The following is an 18,163-nucleotide window of genomic DNA, read 5'->3' as shown; positions in this document are numbered from 1 at the left end:
CTTGCCTTGGAGCTTTTTCTCTTCTGTAAGTGCCCTGTGACCCCTGCCCCACTCTTGCCCTCTGTTGCTTAGACCTGACTCTAGCTTCATTTGCATTTATTTCTTTGGCTCTCTCTCTCATTCCCTCCTTCACTTCCCTTCCCAGTGCTATCATCCCTACTTAGTACTAGTATCAAAGTATGATGATGCAAGAAAGCCATGCAAGATGACCTTGGCAAGGGCCGGCCTGTGGCTCACTCGGGAGAGTGCGGTGCTGATAACACCAGGGCCACAGGTTCGGATCCTATATAGGGATGGCCGGTTAGCTCACTGGGTGAGCGTGGTGCTGACAACAAGATGACCTTGACAAGTTCAGATAATAATGTTTCCATACTATCCAGCCGGTGGTCTCAGAGGCAGCTTCGATCTGACAACCCTCCCTGAAACAGACGGAAACTGTTCTGTGACTGAGAGAACAAGGTGGAGGGTCTGACTCAGAGTCAGTGTCAAGGTTGACTTAGCCTTCATTTCCTGAAGGACCCAGTACATTAGATTTTGTTTTGTTTTGTTTTGTCATGGTAATTTTATTTCTTGGCTTGGAGGTTACACATCGTGGTAGAGATGACTTCATACCTAGAAAATTTTTATTAAACATTTTACCAATTCTAGAGTATTTTACCATCTTGGGGATTTTAATATGATTTAATACATTTAGCTAAAATCTCTGCACTCATTAAAAATCTGTGGTTTGAGCATAGCTACTGCCTAAACACTCTTGCTCTACACTACGTGCCTGAAGGTCCCCGAGGGTGGCTGGAAGTTTTGCATGATTTCCTTATACTCTCAGCCAAGGCATCTGTCTGGTATCTTCTTCCATTGTTATGAAGTGTGATTCTCGTTGGCTGGGAAATCAACGTGTACAGCAGATCCCATAGTGCTCCGTTCCTTCCCTCTCTTTCTATTCTTCAGCTACACAGTTCTTCAAGTCTCTTTAAAATTCATGTTTGGCTCTCTGCCACCTCAGGACCTTTGCCTCCGCTGTCGCCCCAGAGTCTTCCCCCTGCTGACTCCTCCTAACCCTTATGATCCCAGCTTTAGCTTTATTTCCTCTGGGAAGCTCTCCCTGAAGCCTTGGCCAGGTTAGCTCCCTCTGAAGTTAAATGCTTCCATGGGGCTCAACTTCCCTATTATGATAGTCATCACATAAATAATTAGTTTTTTGTAAATATAAATAAAGAGTACTCAATAAGTATCAGTTTAATTAGTGAATTAATTCTGCCCAGGAGTCTGTTTTCTTAGAAGGAAAAACCTTAGAAACTGCGTTAGTAGGTTGCACACGTTGCCATCTGAGCATGTCTTCCTTCCTCTACGGGCCACTGCAGTGGGTTGGAAAAGGCTCATGCACTGTGGTTCTGCATGTTGCCAAGGGTGCCTGAGGTGCACAACACAGTTCTAGTTGTCCCCTCGGCTGTCTGGTTTGGGCTTCTGCCCCTGGCCACCTACTCCCTGTGCTTACAAGATTTACACCTCCCCTTGAGACAGAAGTTTTGCTCTGTAACCCACCAAAGATGACTGTAAGAGGAGGTCATGTCCTGGCTTTTCTCCTTCCTGAGTTTAGATTATGTCACAATCTTAATCTTTCCATTTGGTTTCTGAAATTACTTTTTTAGTCTTCACATTCAAGAATCATCTCTTGGAGTTAATACTTTTATTATTTTTATATTTTTTATTCATTTTTTCTTCTCTGTAATGGTTTATCATTAAAAAATTAAACAATAATAATTACTATAAATGTATAATTTACAAAAGCCCTATATTTGTCCATAGGGTTTATACATATAAGCATTACAGTACATTCATTTGAAAAACTAAAATTAGTTATAAGAACATGAATTGATTTGAAAGGATATTTATAGCCTGGATATACATAAAAAAGTAAGTAACTATATAAATAAAGAGTCATAAGTTTACATAAATATAAGAAGCATTAAATTCTAAAATATTTTCTCTATGGTATTCCTGAATTTTCACTAATTAAAAACTCTGTAATAAAATATCTTAAGGTCCATATAACAAGTATTAAGAGATTAAAGATTCCATTGCATTCTAAAATGTAGTCTTTGTTGGATTCAAAATGCTGCGTAATCATCTGTAGAAGTAGTGTGGGTAAACAGCAGGAGGCTTTAGCAGGAGTAAATCCTGACTGTGGGAGAATCCAACCTCTGTGTTCCTGACACACTGCCGTCCATCTGCATCTTCTTTGGCTGCGTGGAGAGTGAAGACATAGAAGAAGTAACCTGCAAGTTTGCAGAGAGAGTCCCTGCTGATGCAGCAGCTAAGCCACGAATGTCCTTTGGTCTAAATTTTTTTCTCCATGAAGGTGCTCTCCTAAAGCTTTTATCATCGTCTTCATCAAATCTTCTGTCAGTCCCCATGACCAAAAGGTTGTTAAATTCTCTTTGTAAGACAGCACGAGCCTGTATATTCCGCGTTGGGATCTGTAACAATAGCGCCAGTGCGTTGAAGTCAAAGGTTTCATCTAAGGCCAGAAGGGCACCGTGAACGCCACTCCCTAAAAGATTCTTTGCATATGCTTTAAGGCCAATTGACAGGATCCAGCGAATCACTCGATCATTGCTCCAAACAAGCACATCTTTTACTTCATGCTGACTTTCTTCTCTTTTTCTTTCCAGTTCTTTTCGGTCATAGTTTAATCTTCTCAGGCACATCATTCCACACTGGAAACTGTTTCTGTGGAAACCGTCGACCATTTTCAGCTGCCCGCGGAGGTCCTTCTTGGTCAGGTGGTCCAGCATCCTGGCGTCCACCAGGCACTGCATGAAGTAGCTGCAGTACTGAGGGAGGCCCAGGCTGGGCAGCCACTCGTTCCCAATCCACTCGTGGTTCATGTCCCCATATGCGAGTGTCGTTCGTGACGTGGGAGGGGCGGACGGGCTGGTAAGAGACATGATCTCTTGGATGGCCAGCCTCAGCTTCAGCCTATGCAGGGGGTTGCTGATGCCGATCTCACGCTTCATCTCGGTGTCCGACAGGGTTGACATGATGGCCCCGCTCTTCACGTTGGCTCGGCAGGCAGCCACATACCAGGCGGGCATCCCCACCCAGAGCTCCAACCACACAGCTACGGTTGGCCCATCCCACTGGGCAAAAGGCAAACCTTGTCTTCGGGCTTCATTGAGCAATTCATGCTTTTTTGGAAGTTTACGATTTTTTTCAGCCTGTCCTCCCAATTTGCTCAGTGACAAGGCATCTTGAGATGCATTATCTGTCTTTGAAACAGCAGGGTGTCGTAATGATTCTTTGCCAGCTTGTCCAGGTCGGCCCTTTTCTTTCTTGCCAAACAAGCGGCCGATAGAAGACTTGATGCCCTTCTTCTTTGGGGCTTTGTGGCGCGAGTCTTGGCTGCTGTTACTACTGCTGGGATTGCTCACGGGACCATCCTGGGAGCCTGTCGAGTTTCTCACGTCCCTGACGTCCTCATCTTCACCATCAGACACATTGACATCGCTCTCAAAAGCTTGTGCTGCATTTGCTAAGACACTAGCCTGTTGGGCACGTTCCCAATCCTCTTCATTAAGAGTTTGTACCTTGGAAGGCTCATCCCGTAGAGCAGCTAGGCGGCCTTTCTGGGGGCGCCGCAACACTGCACTGGTGCTGTAGGAATCTGTGTGACTGTCTGCCACAGGGCACCTGAAATCTGGGACACTGCCCAAGTGGGGTCGGCCATGATGAAGTGAAGCACCTCTTAGTCTCATTTGGTCTAGTTCAGCCCTCAATGCTTCAATGATTAAGACCAGCTGATCTTTATCATGTTGTGTATCTTCCAATTGCTTTTTTGCATTTTCAACTTCTCCTAACAGAGAATTCTTATCTTCTAGAGCAGCCATTCTCTCTTTCAGATGAAGCTGGAGCCTCTCATTAGATTCTGAAAGAAGCTTGTCAACAGTGTCTGATAAACTTTTATTATGCTCTTCATTCATTTTTTCTCTCTGCCTTGCCCGCTGCAGTTCTTGGTTCTTTTCCTCCAGCTGTGCCTCCATCTGTCTTAACCTTTCTTCAGTGTTGCCCTGTCTCTCTTCAGCCTTCGAGAGCGCTGCCACCCTCTGGGCCAGCTCCGCCTCCACCTCCGGGAGTGTCTCGGCTTTCCTCATGGTCTGCTGCAGCTTTTGCTCCACTAATTCCAGCCGTTCCTGTAACTGGCGGTTTTTATCCTCAGTCTGGCGATGCATAGAGTCTTTGTTTGCAATTTCATTTTCAAGTTTATCATTGAGGTCATGCACAGACATGGCTTCACGCTGTGCAGCGAGGGAGCATTTTTCAAGAGTAGTGATTCTCTCTTCCATGTCTTCCTTTTGGACCATGGCTTCTCGAATGTCCCATTGCAATTTCATGTTCATCTCCTCAGATTTGATCAAGTCTTCCCTGGCCGTGTAAAGATCTTCCTCCAGCTCTGCCACGTGACTGATTCTCTCTTCCATGTCTTCCATTAGGGCCATGGCTTCACGCATGTCCCATTGCAATTTCGTGTTCATCTCCTCAGATTTGATCAAGTCTTCCCTGGCTGTGTAGAGATCTTCCTCCAGCTCGGCCACGTGACTGATTCTCTCTTCCATGTCTTCGTTTTGGGCCATGGCTTCACGAATGTCCCTTTGCAATTTCATGTTCATCTCCTCAGATTTGATCAAGTCTTCCCTGGCCGTGTAGAGATCTTCCTCTAGCTTTGCCACGTGACTGGAGAGGGCGGCCAGTTGCTCTTTCATTTGGCTCTGCTCCCTCAATTGCTTGTCTATGACTTCCTGGAGCTCTATTACTTTAGCAAGGTCCTCCTCGTGGCTTAACGAACCATCAGAAGATCTCTTTCCATTCATGCTCAGGGTATTTTCTTGTTCATGGTTCATGTCAAGTGCTCCATCTGTTAGTGTTTTTTTCTGCTTATTCTGTTCTTTAAGAATCTTTAGCTCTTCGTGTGTGGCACCTAATTCTTCTTCTAACAAACCACACCTTTCAAGTGCTACTCGTAATCTCTCTCTCAGCTTTTCATCCAGAGTTTTGTGGTGCTCAAACAACGACTTCAGTGCTTTGAGCACTTCGACTTCGCTGGACACACCTGCTGGGGACTGTGCCTGTCTCTTCACCACGGTCATCCTGAGAGACCTCTCGTGCCTAGAGACAAGGCATTCCAGATGTTCTAAAAGCAGCCTGGTGTTGTTCCTTTCTGCTTTCAGTTCAGCAATTTCTCCTTCCCTTTCAAGGAGCTCCTCCCTGCATACATTCAGTTCCTTCATAAGTGCAGCAAACTCCTGCGGAAGTGCAGTTTTGAGCTGTCTCTGCAAGGAATCTCTTTCATGACCAACTTCATGTAATTTCCCCTGGGTTAATGCCAGCGTTTCTTGAGTCTCTCTAAGAGTGTCAAGAAGTTGGTCCCTTTCTTCTAGCATGGAGACGATCAACTGTTCTATATGTGAATCTGCGTCTGCCTGTGAAGGGGAGCTGGATGCATGGCTCCCACTTCCTCCTGGGGAGCCTTCGGCTTCACTGATGGTTGGCATCACCTCACGCATCATCTGCAAATGAAAGACCCAGACTAGAATCATTAAGAGCAGAATACAGGTTCCCGTAAATCTGCAATTACATAAGTATCTGCAGCTAATACATGAAAGGTTCACAGCCTCTTTATTCTCAGATCTGTTACACTTTGTATGCAAATAAGTTGGGAAAGCATACACCGGCAAATATTAAGTGCAGGAACACACACCATGAAGATACTCACAGGGACAATAACCCTGTGAAGGGGTCAAGACCAGAGGACTGTGTAGGGACCCAAATGCCCCAAGGGATCACACCCCGATCACATAAGCCCTTCTCGGCCACACCCGATCATGGCGCTGGTTGCCCTTCTCTTCCGTATTCTCCTTCCCGCCAGCACGAATTACACACCAATCAACTCCCCCCAAACCCCATGCGGTATGCTAAGTAGGGATTGTATTTTAAGCCAATCAGCTTTCCACTTAAAGCCCTATATATGTGTGTGTGTGTGCTGCCTAATAAACGGGCTCTCTCCGGTGGATCGTCAACTGGTGTTGACTCGTCCTTTCATTTGGTGCGGAAACCTGGGATGGAGTTTCTCTCGAGCGGCAACACTTTTCAGATCGCAACGACAGCACCTTCCGAGTCGTCCCTCAGGTCTCCCTCGAGCTGTAACACTCCATCCTGCCAGGACTGGCCTCCCTTTCACCGCTCACCATTGACGGTCCACCCTCGTCCATTGTTTTTGGCTCTGGCTTCTTCCACTCACCACTGGCTCATCATTAGGTAAGCCCCCTTTTCTAAAGAGCACCGGCCATTTTCAGGCTACCACAGGGAGTCTAGATTGTCCGGTAGCTCCTAACACCCATACCCACCCCACCATGGTCTTCACGACCACTATAACAGGTTCCAAAGCCCCGGTAAACTTTTACTTTCATTTTTGGAGGTTAAAAGCCCCATTCTGTTCTCTCCTTCCCTCTTTCACCCTCTTGTCCACCACTCTCTTCTAATCTCTGTCCGATTTCCGTCTCTCTCCACTTCCCAGGTCCAGGACCTGACCAGAAAATCCTGGCACTAGGTTCCTTCAGGCACCGGGCTTTTGCCCTAGAGAAGTGGAGGTCTGAGTGACGACCCACACCTCCCTTCTTTCCTCCTGGTTCGTATCTGAACCTGCCGGGACTGACGAGACCTACTGGGGACGACCTCTAGGATCCTGTCTTTCAGAACCGGCCGAAGGATCTGTCTTATCACTAATCTCTGTCCGATTTCTGTCTAAATTCCCATTAAGAGACCAGAATGGGCGCTTCCTCCTCCTCCCTAGGGGACTCTCCACTTCAGTGCCTTCTGAACAACCTCACGAACCTTTCCCTCAGGCCGGATATTGAGCCCAAACTCCTCACCAAATTCTGTACACAAGATTGGCCTTATTATCCTTTAGATAATCAAAACACATGGCCCCCTGAGGGCACACTAGATCCTAACATTCTACGAGACCTCTTTAACTACTGCCAGCGCCTAAAAAAATGGAAGGAGATCCCCTACATCGAGGCTTTTTGCCTCTTGGCTCAGAACCCCGCCCTCTGCTCCTCCTGTGCTCCCTCTCAAGTCCTTTTAGCCTGTAAACACTCTTCACAGTCACCCCTCGATCCTTGCACCTTTGACCCTGCTGATGAACCCCCACCTTACCGATCTCCTCCTCCCCCAGTGCCTCCGGCGTCCGCTCCTCCTCCACCATTATCCACGTCACCTTCTGCACCTCCAGCGCCATCCACTCCGCCGTCTTTACCCTCACCTACCCCTGACTCACTAAGCCCCCCTTTCACCCGTTCCCGAGGTCCTCCCCCTGCCCCTCTAACAATCGCCCCACTATGTGAGGTAGCTGGGGCTGAAGGAGTAGTTAGGGTCCATGTTCCCTTTTCCCTAGCTGACCTTACAGAATTAGAAAAAAGACTAGGCTCTTTCTCTACCGACCCTACCACCTACATTAAAGAATTCCAATGGATCCTGCAGGCCTACAGCCTCACACATCATGACATCTTCATGCTCCTGGCCAATACCCTCCTCCCTGAGGAACGCCGCAAGGTCTGGGATAAAGCCCAAACCCATGCCACTGACACCCATCGTACCAATCTGGATCAACCACCAGGCCCCCAAGCAGTCCCAGAACAGGAACCTAATTGGGATTATAACATAGCCCAGGGAATCCAGGCTTGAGACCATTTTGCCTCTTGCTTAATAACTGGCCTCAAAAAATCGGCTCACAAGGGTGGTGTCAATTTCCAAAAAATTCAAGAAATTGTTCAAAAAAAGGAGGAAACTCCCTCCGAGTTCCTCAATAGATTAACTCAGGCCTTTCAACAATACACTAATTTAGACCCTAACTCCGAAGACGGCTGGCATGTCCTTATGACCTATTTTCTGGCCCACTCCTACCCCGACATTAAAACTAAACTTAAAAAATTAGAGCAGGGTCCTGCAACCCCTAAGACCGAAATCCTGTCAGAGGCCTTCAAGGTTTTTCATAATCGGAAGGAGGAAACAGAACGTCGAAAACAAAAGGCCGACCACGCCAACTTCCAGATGTTGGCCCGGCTTATCAAACCCCCTGGGCGCCCTCCCACAGCCTCCACCTCTAAGCCTCCACCTGGAGCCTGCTTTAAATGTGGAAAGGAAGGGCATTGGGCCAAAGCTTGCCCCACCCCCAGGCCACCCACCACTCCTTGTCCAAAATGCAAAAAGAAGGGACATTGGGGATCTGATTGCCCCCTTTCCTGAAGGGGTGAGGGACCAACTGCCCCACAGTCCCCCGAACCGTGGACACCACCTATGGTGGGCCTCGCTGAGGAGGACTGATGGAGCCTTGGGCCCTTCCCGACCATCTCTATAACAAAGCAGGAACCCAGGGTATCCATGGTTGTGGACGGCCACCCAATATCTTTCCTCCTGGACACTGGAGCCACCTTTTCGGTCTTAAGGGAATATAAAGGCCCCACCACCTCCAGCAGCTCTCCTATAGTCAGGGTAGGAGGTAAACAAATCTTTCCCCCCAAAACCCCTCTTTTAACCTGCTGCCTTCAAGGCACTCAATCCGTTTTCTCCCATTCCTTCCTAGTCATGCCACAATGCCCCGACCCCTTGTTGGGTCGGGACATTCTATCATGGCTTCAAGTCTCCATTACCTTGCCCCTGTCCTCTTCCTCTTCCCCCATTTCCTTTCTCCTAGCGCTAGTTCAAGCCCAAGATCCTACTAATTCCACCCCTCCAAAAAAGTCCTTACCCATCCTGACGCATCCTGTTAACCCCACAGTTTGGGACACTGCGAACCCCGCTCTGGCCCAGTGTTCCCCCGTACACATAAAACTAAAAGACCCCTCCAAATATATTTGCCAGGCTCAGTATCCATTAACCACAGCAGCCCTCCTCGGGTTAAGCCCCATCATTCAGGACCTATTAAAAAAGGGGTATCTCCGTCCCACTCGCTCCCCTTTCAATACTCCCATACTCGCTGTACTCATTTCTCGGTTCTGGACTTAAAGGATACCTTCTTTTCCATACCCCTGGAAACCGATACTCAAGACATTTTTGCCTTCACATGGACTGACCCCCACTCCCGTCACTACAGGCCCTTCTAACAGCCCCTGCACTTCATCTCCCTGATCTAACTAAACCCTTTTTCCTCTATGTTCATGAAAATGTGGGACAAGCTCTAGGCATCCTAGGACAGAATTATGGCCCCTCCTTTGCCCCTGTAGCATACCTATCAAAACAGTTAGACCCCACTGTACAAGGCAGGGCACCCTGTCTGAGAGCCCTAGCAGCGGGGCAGTTGCTGCATAAAGAGGCATCCAAATTAACATTTGGGGCACCTCTTACCATTCTCTCACCACATCACCTTAAAGACCTTCTTACCTATAAGTCTCTCCACTCCCTCCCACCTTCCAGAATTCTAACCCTCCTATCCTCCTTTCTGGAAAATCCTGCCCTATCCTTCAATACCTGCCCACCCCGAAACCCGGCTACTCTACTGCCTATACCAGATTCCCCCAACACGCCTTTGCACAGCTGCGTAGAAAGCCTTCAGAATTTCATACCTTACCACTCTTCCATCACTGAGGGGCCCCTGTCTCACGCTGATCTCACATGGTTCACAGATGGATCCTCATTGAAGGAAGGAAACACTCATTATGCAGGTTATGCCATAGTCTCCCTTGATTCGGTTATAGAAGCCCAACCTTTACCCAGGGGTACTACCAACTAGCAGGCTGAACTTATCACTGCCACGCGAGCCTGCGTTCTAGCTGAAGGAAAAACTCTTAACTTATACACGGACTCCAAATATGTCTTTCATATACTTCTCTCTCATGCCGCCATATGGAAAGAACGCGGTCTGCTTAACACCAAGGGTAACACAATCACCAACTCAGCTTTAATCTCCACATTAATCAAGGCATCCCACTTACCTTGTAAATTAGGAGTCATTCATTGCAGATCCCACCAGAGGGACGATTCCCCAATCACTCGCGGGAATTGTAAGGCTGACTTCGCAGCACGCACTGCGGCACGGCACCCACAGACACAAAACCAACTTCCCATTCTTCCTTACGGCCCCCAGGGTTCACAGACACCCTCTCAGCCCCAACCGCCTAATGATGATAAGTCCTCTCTCGCTTGCTCCATGACCTGTTTCACTCTAGCCCCCAAGGTTTATCCCAGTTTTTACAAGCCTTCTTCTCAATCACCCCATCTGACAAAGTGCTCTTGCAAAAAATCTCCTCCTCATGCACAATCTGCCAGTGTACCAATCCTAACACCCCTCTCAAACCTGGGCCATACCCCTCCCACCAGGCCAGAGGTCTCACACCCGCAGCCGACTGGCAAGTCAATTTTACACACATGCCTTCCGTCCGGCGCCTCAAATACCTCTTGGTGTTTGTTGATACCTTTTCAGGATGGGTAGAGGCATTCCCAACATCCAATAAAAAGGCCTCCACCGTAGCCCAGACTCTCCTTTCCCAAATCATCCCACGATTTGGGATGCCCACTTCCATTCAATGTGACAATGGACCTGAATTTACCGCCCAGATAGTACAAAAACTCTCCCAGTCACTCTCTCTCCCCTGGCACCTACATTGCCCTTACCGACCTCAGGCATCTGGAAAGGTAGAAAGAACCAATAGAACCTTAAAAGACATACTACCTAAATTATCTCTGGAATTACACCTTGATTGGGTCCGTCTTCTACCTCTCGCTCTACTCAAGGCCAGAGCTCTTCCAAAGAGGCCCTCCAAACTTTCCCCTTTTGAAGTCATGTATGGTAGGCCCCTCCTACCCCCGGGGATCACAGCAACTGAAGGACCCATACCACCCGCCATGGCCTTACCCTCGCTCTCCCACCTTCGCACCGAATTATGGAAGCACCAGGACTGGCTACTTCCAGATCCATCACTTTCCACAAATAACCTTTCACTCAGCCCAGGCCAATTAGTATTCTACACTTCCCCGGAACCCAAAACCCCCCTAACCCCTAAGTGGGAAGGCCCACATTCTGTCATCCTTTGCACTCCGACCGCTGCTAAACTTGCCCTGCCAGGTAATCCATTTACACCTGGCAACGAATCATTTCTGAAACACTCATCTTTCTCACCCACACCTCGCCGGCTCTCTCTCCCGAAAATTGTTTTCTTTGCGCCTCTCTCATGCAACCGCTCCTGGCGGCCGTCCCCTTAAATGCATCCCTTCCTCTCAATGCTACCTCCTCCCCACCACCAGAACACCTTAACCTTCCGGGCGTCCCTCTCTGGGAGCCCGACGACAAAGACAACAATACTCTGTTGCCCCGTCACTGTCTCATCGGAAGCTCTTCCTAACTTCTCCCCCGTCTTATTGTGATCTTAACACAACCATTCATACCCACACCGTCGCCCCACCAGGCTCTTTCTTCTGGTGCAATGGAACCCTCTCTACCTCCATCCTGCCTAATCTTACTGTCCCATGCCTTCTTGTCACCATCGTCCCTCAACTCACTCTGTACTCCAATTCAGAACTGTTCCATCTTCTTCACCCACCGTCAAGACAAAAAAGGGCCACCTTCCCCCCAATCATGGTCGGTGTTTCCTTAACAACATCAGCGGTCGGAGCCGGCCTGTCGGGAGGAGCCTTAGGGCACAGTTTATGGGCGGTCGAAGACATCAATGCTAAACTTGAAGGGGCTCTGACCTCCACTGCCGAATCTCTTTCCTCTCTACAGAGACAGATCACCTCTTTAGCTCAGGTCACCCTCCAAAACCGCAGAGCACTAGACCTCCTCACTGCAGAAAAAGGAGGTACTTGCATCTTCCTTGGGGAAGAATGCTGTTATTATATCAATGAATCCGGTCTGGTGGAAACAAACATCATCAGACTCACCGACTCGGCTTCCAGCCTACGAACCACATCCAGTTCTAACCCCTTTTCCTCCTTTATCTTAAGCCCTGTCCTAACTTGGATTTGGCCCATTTTGGGACCTCTAATCATTATCCTCATAACCTGCCTTTTCTTGCCCTGTATCATTAGGTTTCTTCAAGCCCAAGTGGGAAAAATCTCTAATCAGGCCTTTAACCAGCTTTTGCTTAGAAACTACCAGCTTCTAGATACCGATGAAGCCCCCGCCTCATCTCGTGAGCGCCTCAGCCGATGCTGAAGAGACACCACCTTCCAGAGGGAACGCGTCCTACACGCCCTCGCCACCAACGCCTGGCTCCTCCCTCCAGTCTCCAACTACGAACAATGGAACCGGTGCATGTGCGACTTGTGGCTTCAAGGAACGTTTATGGACTTTTCCCCTTTTGAAATGACTTGTTTCTCCACCCTCCTTTGGGGTTTCATAATCGGTATTTATGTACCTTCCTCCCTTTGCCCCCCCACAACGCCCCAGTTCAGCAGGAAGTAGCTCGATGACTTCAACATCCCCTTTCCTAAAACAAGAAAAAGGGAGGAATGTAGGGACCCAAATGCCCCAAGGGATCACACCCCATCACATAAGCCCTTCTCGGCCACACCCCATCATGGCGCTGGTTGCCCTTCTCTTCCGTATTCTCCTTCCCGCCGTCGCGAATTACACACCAATCAGCTCCCCCCAAACCCCATGCGGTATGCTAAGTAGGGATTGTATTTTAAGCCAATCAGCTTTCCCCTTAAAGCCCTATATATGTGTGTGTGCTGCCTCATAAACGGGCTCTCTCCAGTGGATCGGCAACTGGTGTCGACTCGTCCTTTCAGACTGCCCCTCACATAAAGAGCAAACCCAGCAGTATTTTGTTTGCAAAGCTGTACTTTTTAGTTGTTGAGAACAAGTGTGCTTCAGGTACCTATTTTTCCAACTTCCCAGTGGGGGGAGAGCAAGTCAAACACACACGCCACCCAGTCGCTTTTCAGGAAAAGCATAGAAGGAGCACAGAGCCAGCAGCACTGACAGGTACAGAACCCATCAGGCGTCTTATAGGAATGTGTGCAGTCAGCTCCTGGGAAGGACTGACGGCTCCCTGAATTCTTGGGCTGGATTTGGTGAGCACTAAAGGAACAGGAGTCGTGAAGGGTTGGGAGAGGTTTCTCCAGTGGTTGGTCAGTCAACCTAACTTACCTCAGTTTCCAGCCCAAAGTCAAATTCCACGATGGAAATAGAGCCAGCAGGTCCGGACAGTCGGGGATGTCTAGGAGGGAAGGAAAAGTGATAGGTGAGTCAATGAGAGGTGATGAAGGGTCGCCAACACACAGATGGGGCGAGGGCAAGGGGGCCGCTCCCGAGGGTCCGGGCCGCAGTCCGGGCACGGTGGACCCCCGGCGCCCCTCACGGTGAGGCTGATCCCCGGCCCAGCCGCGTCCCGCTCTCTGTGCCCGAATCAGGTGCTGCAGAAGCCGCGGCCACCACGGCACTGACGAGGCACTGGCGACCGTTTCCAAGGAGCCTGCACCAGCTGGGGTTCTAGAACCCAGGCTGGGTTCCGGCTCGTGGGGCCGGGGGATGGGCGGTGCGTGGCCCCGAGAGCGCGTCCCTTGGGCCCCAGTCACTAAGGCCGGCCTGTGGCCGGACACTGGAAGAGCCTCTTAGAGTTAATAGTATAATTTGATGTCTTTGCATTGATCTGTCCCAGGGAGGATGCCTCAGGGTGTGTGTGCATATGTGCCCACATGTGTGCATGATCTGTGCATGCGTATGCATGTGTGTGCCCACATGTGTGCATATGTGCGTGCGTGGGTGCCATAGATATCCACTCAGCAATTGTTCACTGCGATTATCATCTGCCAGCAGGACTGGAGCCGTATGCCTTGCAGCACACTTTGTTTCTATGTCATTTTTCCTATGATAGGTAGCAAATTGTTTGAGTTGATTTCCATGAGTGCTGATTGATTTTCACCAAACCATTTTACCTCTTTCAGTCTCTTCCTTTTGTGACTTTTGGCAGGTAGTTGCAGACTTAACAATTGTCTCTCTCTCCAGGTGCCTCAAAATGTCCTTATTGTCTTTGTGTCATTTGAAATCACAGCTAATCAGCAGGTGGATGAAGGCAGGTGTTTTTATATCTCTTCTCCAGATAGGGGTCAGTGGCGTTAGCGGACCTGTCCCGGTTCCCGCAGTTCACAGGTGGCACAGCTAGGGTGAGAAGTCAGGTTTTCCTCCTGCAAGCCTCCTTCCCTGTTTTGTGCATAGAGAGGTGTCTGTAACACACAGTTCAGTGACAAACCCATGCTGACTCGTATGTACATGGCAGGTGTGTTTAAATATGTACACACATACACAGAAAGGTCTAGAAGAACATACTCCAATCTGTTGAGAAAAGGTCACGGGATGGGATTAGAATGAAGGAGGAGTAGATATTTTGCTTTTTTAGTTTATGTTCATTTGTAAGATTTACGTTTTTTGCAATAAATAATGAGTTTTATCATTTTAAAATGAATAATTATGAGCAGTGAAGGAGTAAATGGTATATTAGTGTCATTGGTTTCTGTCTATAATTTTGTGTTTCTCTCTGGGTGTTCTTTTAAGTTAGGAAACGCTGAGGGGTCATTAGGTTGTTTGACTCATTGTTAGGCTGACGTTCTTATTGACTGTTATTGTGTCATATGAATGATCACAGTTGCATCGTTACAAGCAGACTGCCAGATCCTGTGTATCTCAGATGACTTCGTCTGCCGGGAATGTCTGAATACCAGGGGCACACCTCCAGCTGCGGGCCTCAGCTCCCTTCGGGGCCTGCACGCCTGGCTTTGCACTGGAGTGGAAAACGCCGTGTTGGAGTCCAGCTCTCCTCATTGGGGCTGCCCCTGGCTCTGTGCCTAATTGGGGAACCGGTGAGAGGGGAACTACTGAAGCACTGACAAAAGGAGAAATCTTCCAGTCTATCAGAAGCTGAAACTCTACCCTGTTCCCTAGATTGCCAAAAAGCCATTTTGATTCTATACTTGTCTAAGTGTTCCCAAATCCTTCTGTGTTCATTCTTAGGCATTCCCAATCACCAAGTCCTATTTAAAAGTTTTCATTGCTTAATGTGGAATCCAAGAGACGTTTTATTTTCATTCTTCAACTGGCTTAAATAGACATGGACGTTAAAAGTCGGAAGCATTCAATATTCATGCTTAAATGTATTATGCTTTCTCTGAGCAACAGTACTTAATCTATTTGCCAAAGAATAGCATTTGTCTGTTGCTTTTTCAGTTTACAGTTCTTTCTTCATCATTCTAGGTTTCCCTCCCCATCCCCCCCCTCTTTTAAAATCTTAAGCAGAAACTGAAAATCTTTGCCTGGAGATATTCGAGCCTTGTTCACACGGTATTTAATCCCACTGGATCTTCTTACCAATTTATAAAATTTCCCCTCTACTCATATTAGCAACAAAATGCTTCCATAAATACCAGATGTGAACCGATTAGTATCACTAGGGGCCAGAGAGAAAGATTTATTAACTTCCAATTACTTGAATTAGTGTCAGTGTTCAGTGCTTCAGTGAGCCTACTGATTTCAGTGCTGTTTGCTTCTTTGGGGCTTAGCAGATGCTTTGGGGAAGTAAAGGTTAATGACTTCTTTCAAATGAAATGTATTCTAGGGCAATTTATGAATCTTTGTATGTGGCTGTATATCATATTCAAGAATAACTACACTTCTCTCTGAGTGTAATGTATTGTGTTTCCTTTGATGCATTCAGACTTTTCTCTTTATCTTTGACTTTCAAGTTTGACTATAGTGCGGACATTTTTGTATTTATTTTAGTTGGTGTTAGTTTATCATTTTGTATCAGCAAATATCTACCTTTCATCAAATTTGGAGAAATCTTGGCCACTGTTTCTCTAAATTTTTTCCTGCTCCATTCTTTTTCTTTTCTCTCCCTGTTATCCCATTTACATGTATGTGGGATTTTTTTTTTTTTAATCATATAGCAAGTCTCTGAGGCTCTGCTCATTTTTTAAAATTATTTTTCTCTTTGCTGTTCACTTTGGATGATTTCTACCATCAAGTTCACTTTTTCCTCTGTAATTTCTGATTGTGTTGCATTCCAGTATATTCAGGCAGTCGCTTTTTGTGTCATGTCCAAGTTCTATAGTTGTTTTCCGCTGGAGGATCAGCCACTAGAGTTTTAGTCTATCATGTCTGAAAGTGGAAGTTCTGCCCTACGTATCTGGGACTTTGAATTTTGAGAGTCATTTCTTGCCCTGGTTAATACACTAGGCTCCTAATCAGTCCCTGTCCCCTACAACCTACTCTCAACACCTCAGTCAGTCAGAGTGACCCTATGAAAACATAACAGGAGCCTCTAATGTTTCCCTGTTTTACATAGAGTAAAACCAGAAATGCTATGTCCTACTCTGCCTTTCCTTGGCTTCCAGGTCACACACTTAAGCTGGTTTCTATCCTCCCTTTCTGACCACTCATTCAACGACTCATGTTTCCTCTAATCCGGAAAGGTAGGTCCACCCTAAAAATATGGTTCGATGTTAAACTTCTACAACAGGGCATTGGATAAGGGTTTAAATTCCCAGGAATAGGAGACCGGGACCCAATGCTGAAGGCAAAGAGGACTTAACCCCTACTTTTCAAGAAAGCTGCAGGCAGCACTGACTTAAGGAGGGTTAAGGGCTTTGGGCTCGGGGCTCGCTTGAACCTTCCTCGCGCTCGAATCCGCCCAGCTTTTAATAATAAACGCAGAGTAAAACTAGAACCTGCTTTTGCACAGGTTCTAGCTACCACTGTCAGAGGGAGGGGCTGATTTCACTTTCCTCCCAGTACCTGAGCCCTCCAGCGCAGACGCTGCAGAGGGCAGGGAAGCGGAATACAGACATGAGCGCCCCTGCTTCCGGCCGGGCGCAAGTCGTGGTGCACCACGCGTGCGCCCTGCGGGCCGGCATGGAGGAGCGCGGCGATGCCGAACCGACCGCCGGCTGCAGCAGTCTGGGCCTGGGCGGCGTTCGCAGCGGTGGCGGCGCTCCCTCGTGGGCCCCTGAGGACGCCTGGATGGGCACCCACCCTAAGGTGAGGAGGCGCAAGAGGAGCCGGGCGCCGGTCCAGCCCCCGGCCGCAGGCGGAGCTCCCGGGTCGCGCTCCCCTTCCGACCGGCCGGACAGCCGAGGGTGGGGTGGGTGGCGGGGGCTGCTGTGCACTACTGCCAGCCTCAGGCAGTATCCTTTCTGTTTGTTTAGACGTGTTGAACGATCGCTCTGACACCTTCCCCAGCCCCTCACTAAAGCCATCCTTAGACTGAAGGCAAAACATTAAAGTCTCCTCAAGCTGGAGACCGCCAATGAGCACTCCACCAATACCTGAGTTTTGTTGTTTAGATAGAGGTCGTTTGGGGGGGTGAATTTCTTTAATTCTCACATTAACCATACAAGACAGTTTGTGGGCCATAATGAACTAGGCGTCCGTCATGGTAGAGGTTTAGGTACAGTCACGTTTACCTTAGCCTTGGACCCAGAGTGTTCATCATGATTTTGCACAGGTGCAGATTCCTAATTTATCGGATTTCTTGGAAAGTTTGAATAGGTTCTTGCCTAAAGCAGAGCTACTCACATTGTGAGTATATTTTTCTGTATTCACATCAAGGGAGGTAAAGATGATTAGTCCCTTGCTTGCTTCTGCTTGAGAAATTGCTGCCTTGTACCAGTAATGTCCCAAACAGTGAATGGACAGTGAGCAGAGATGTGGATTTTGTAAGAATCTCTGGGACTGGTCTGGTACTTTAGTAGAATTGCACTCTTCTATTTGAGAACAACAATTCATAATGATCTGAAAACAGTCAAGAAAGGTAAAATTTTATAGATATAAGTCTAAAAAAAATTAAGCCTTCTTCGTCTTCTCACTTGATTTTATCCTCCTGCTCTGTCCCCTTCATCTTCCCCCAACAAGTGAGAAAAAGAAACAATAGCATGGAAGTATTATTTAGTACCATAAAAAGAAAACAACATGGCAGGGTAGCATAGTGGTTAGGAGCATGAACTCAAAGTCAGACTCACTGAGTTTGAATCCTGGTTCTGTCACTTAGCAGCTTTGTGATTTGGGCCAAGTGGCTCCATCTCATTACACCTAGTTTCCTCACCTGAATAACAGGGATAATAATAGTATTTGCCTTGTAGGGTTATTACAGGATTAAATCAGTTAATATTTTTGACA

General features: G+C 47.8%; 2 protein-coding genes across 9 annotated transcripts in view; one reads left to right on the top strand and one right to left on the bottom strand.

The window, feature by feature from the left end:
* Positions 1 to 2,162: 2,162 nt before the first annotated feature.
* Positions 2,163 to 5,564, bottom strand: LOC134384035 (liprin-alpha-1-like). The gene is made up of 2 exons (XM_063105656.1): positions 4,644 to 5,564; positions 2,163 to 4,373 (listed from the first exon to the last, which is right to left on the bottom strand). Exons 1-2 carry the CDS (start codon positions 5,562 to 5,564, stop codon positions 2,163 to 2,165), a joined length of 3,132 nt encoding a protein of 1,043 aa, XP_062961726.1.
* Positions 5,565 to 16,900: 11,336 nt separating this feature from the next.
* The window catches only part of LOC134384581 (tRNA-splicing endonuclease subunit Sen15-like), a 45,809-nt gene continuing 44,546 nt past the window's right edge, over positions 16,901 to 18,163 (top strand). For all 8 annotated transcript variants that reach the window (XR_010024248.1, XR_010024247.1, XR_010024249.1 and 5 more), the window contains exon 1: positions 16,901 to 17,026. Coding sequence is in view for 4 of the 8 variants with exons in the window: in XM_063106182.1 (XP_062962252.1) it covers positions 16,901 to 17,026 (126 nt within the window). In the remaining 4 variants the exon portion in view is untranslated. The remainder of the gene's footprint in view (positions 17,027 to 18,163) is intronic.

Source organism: Cynocephalus volans, chromosome 8 (assembly GCF_027409185.1).
Source record: "Cynocephalus volans isolate mCynVol1 chromosome 8, mCynVol1.pri, whole genome shotgun sequence".
NCBI classification, from domain to species: domain Eukaryota; kingdom Metazoa; phylum Chordata; class Mammalia; order Dermoptera; family Cynocephalidae; genus Cynocephalus; species Cynocephalus volans.
Note: the sequence above shows the minus strand (reverse complement) of the source record. Positions and strands in the feature narration are given on the sequence as shown.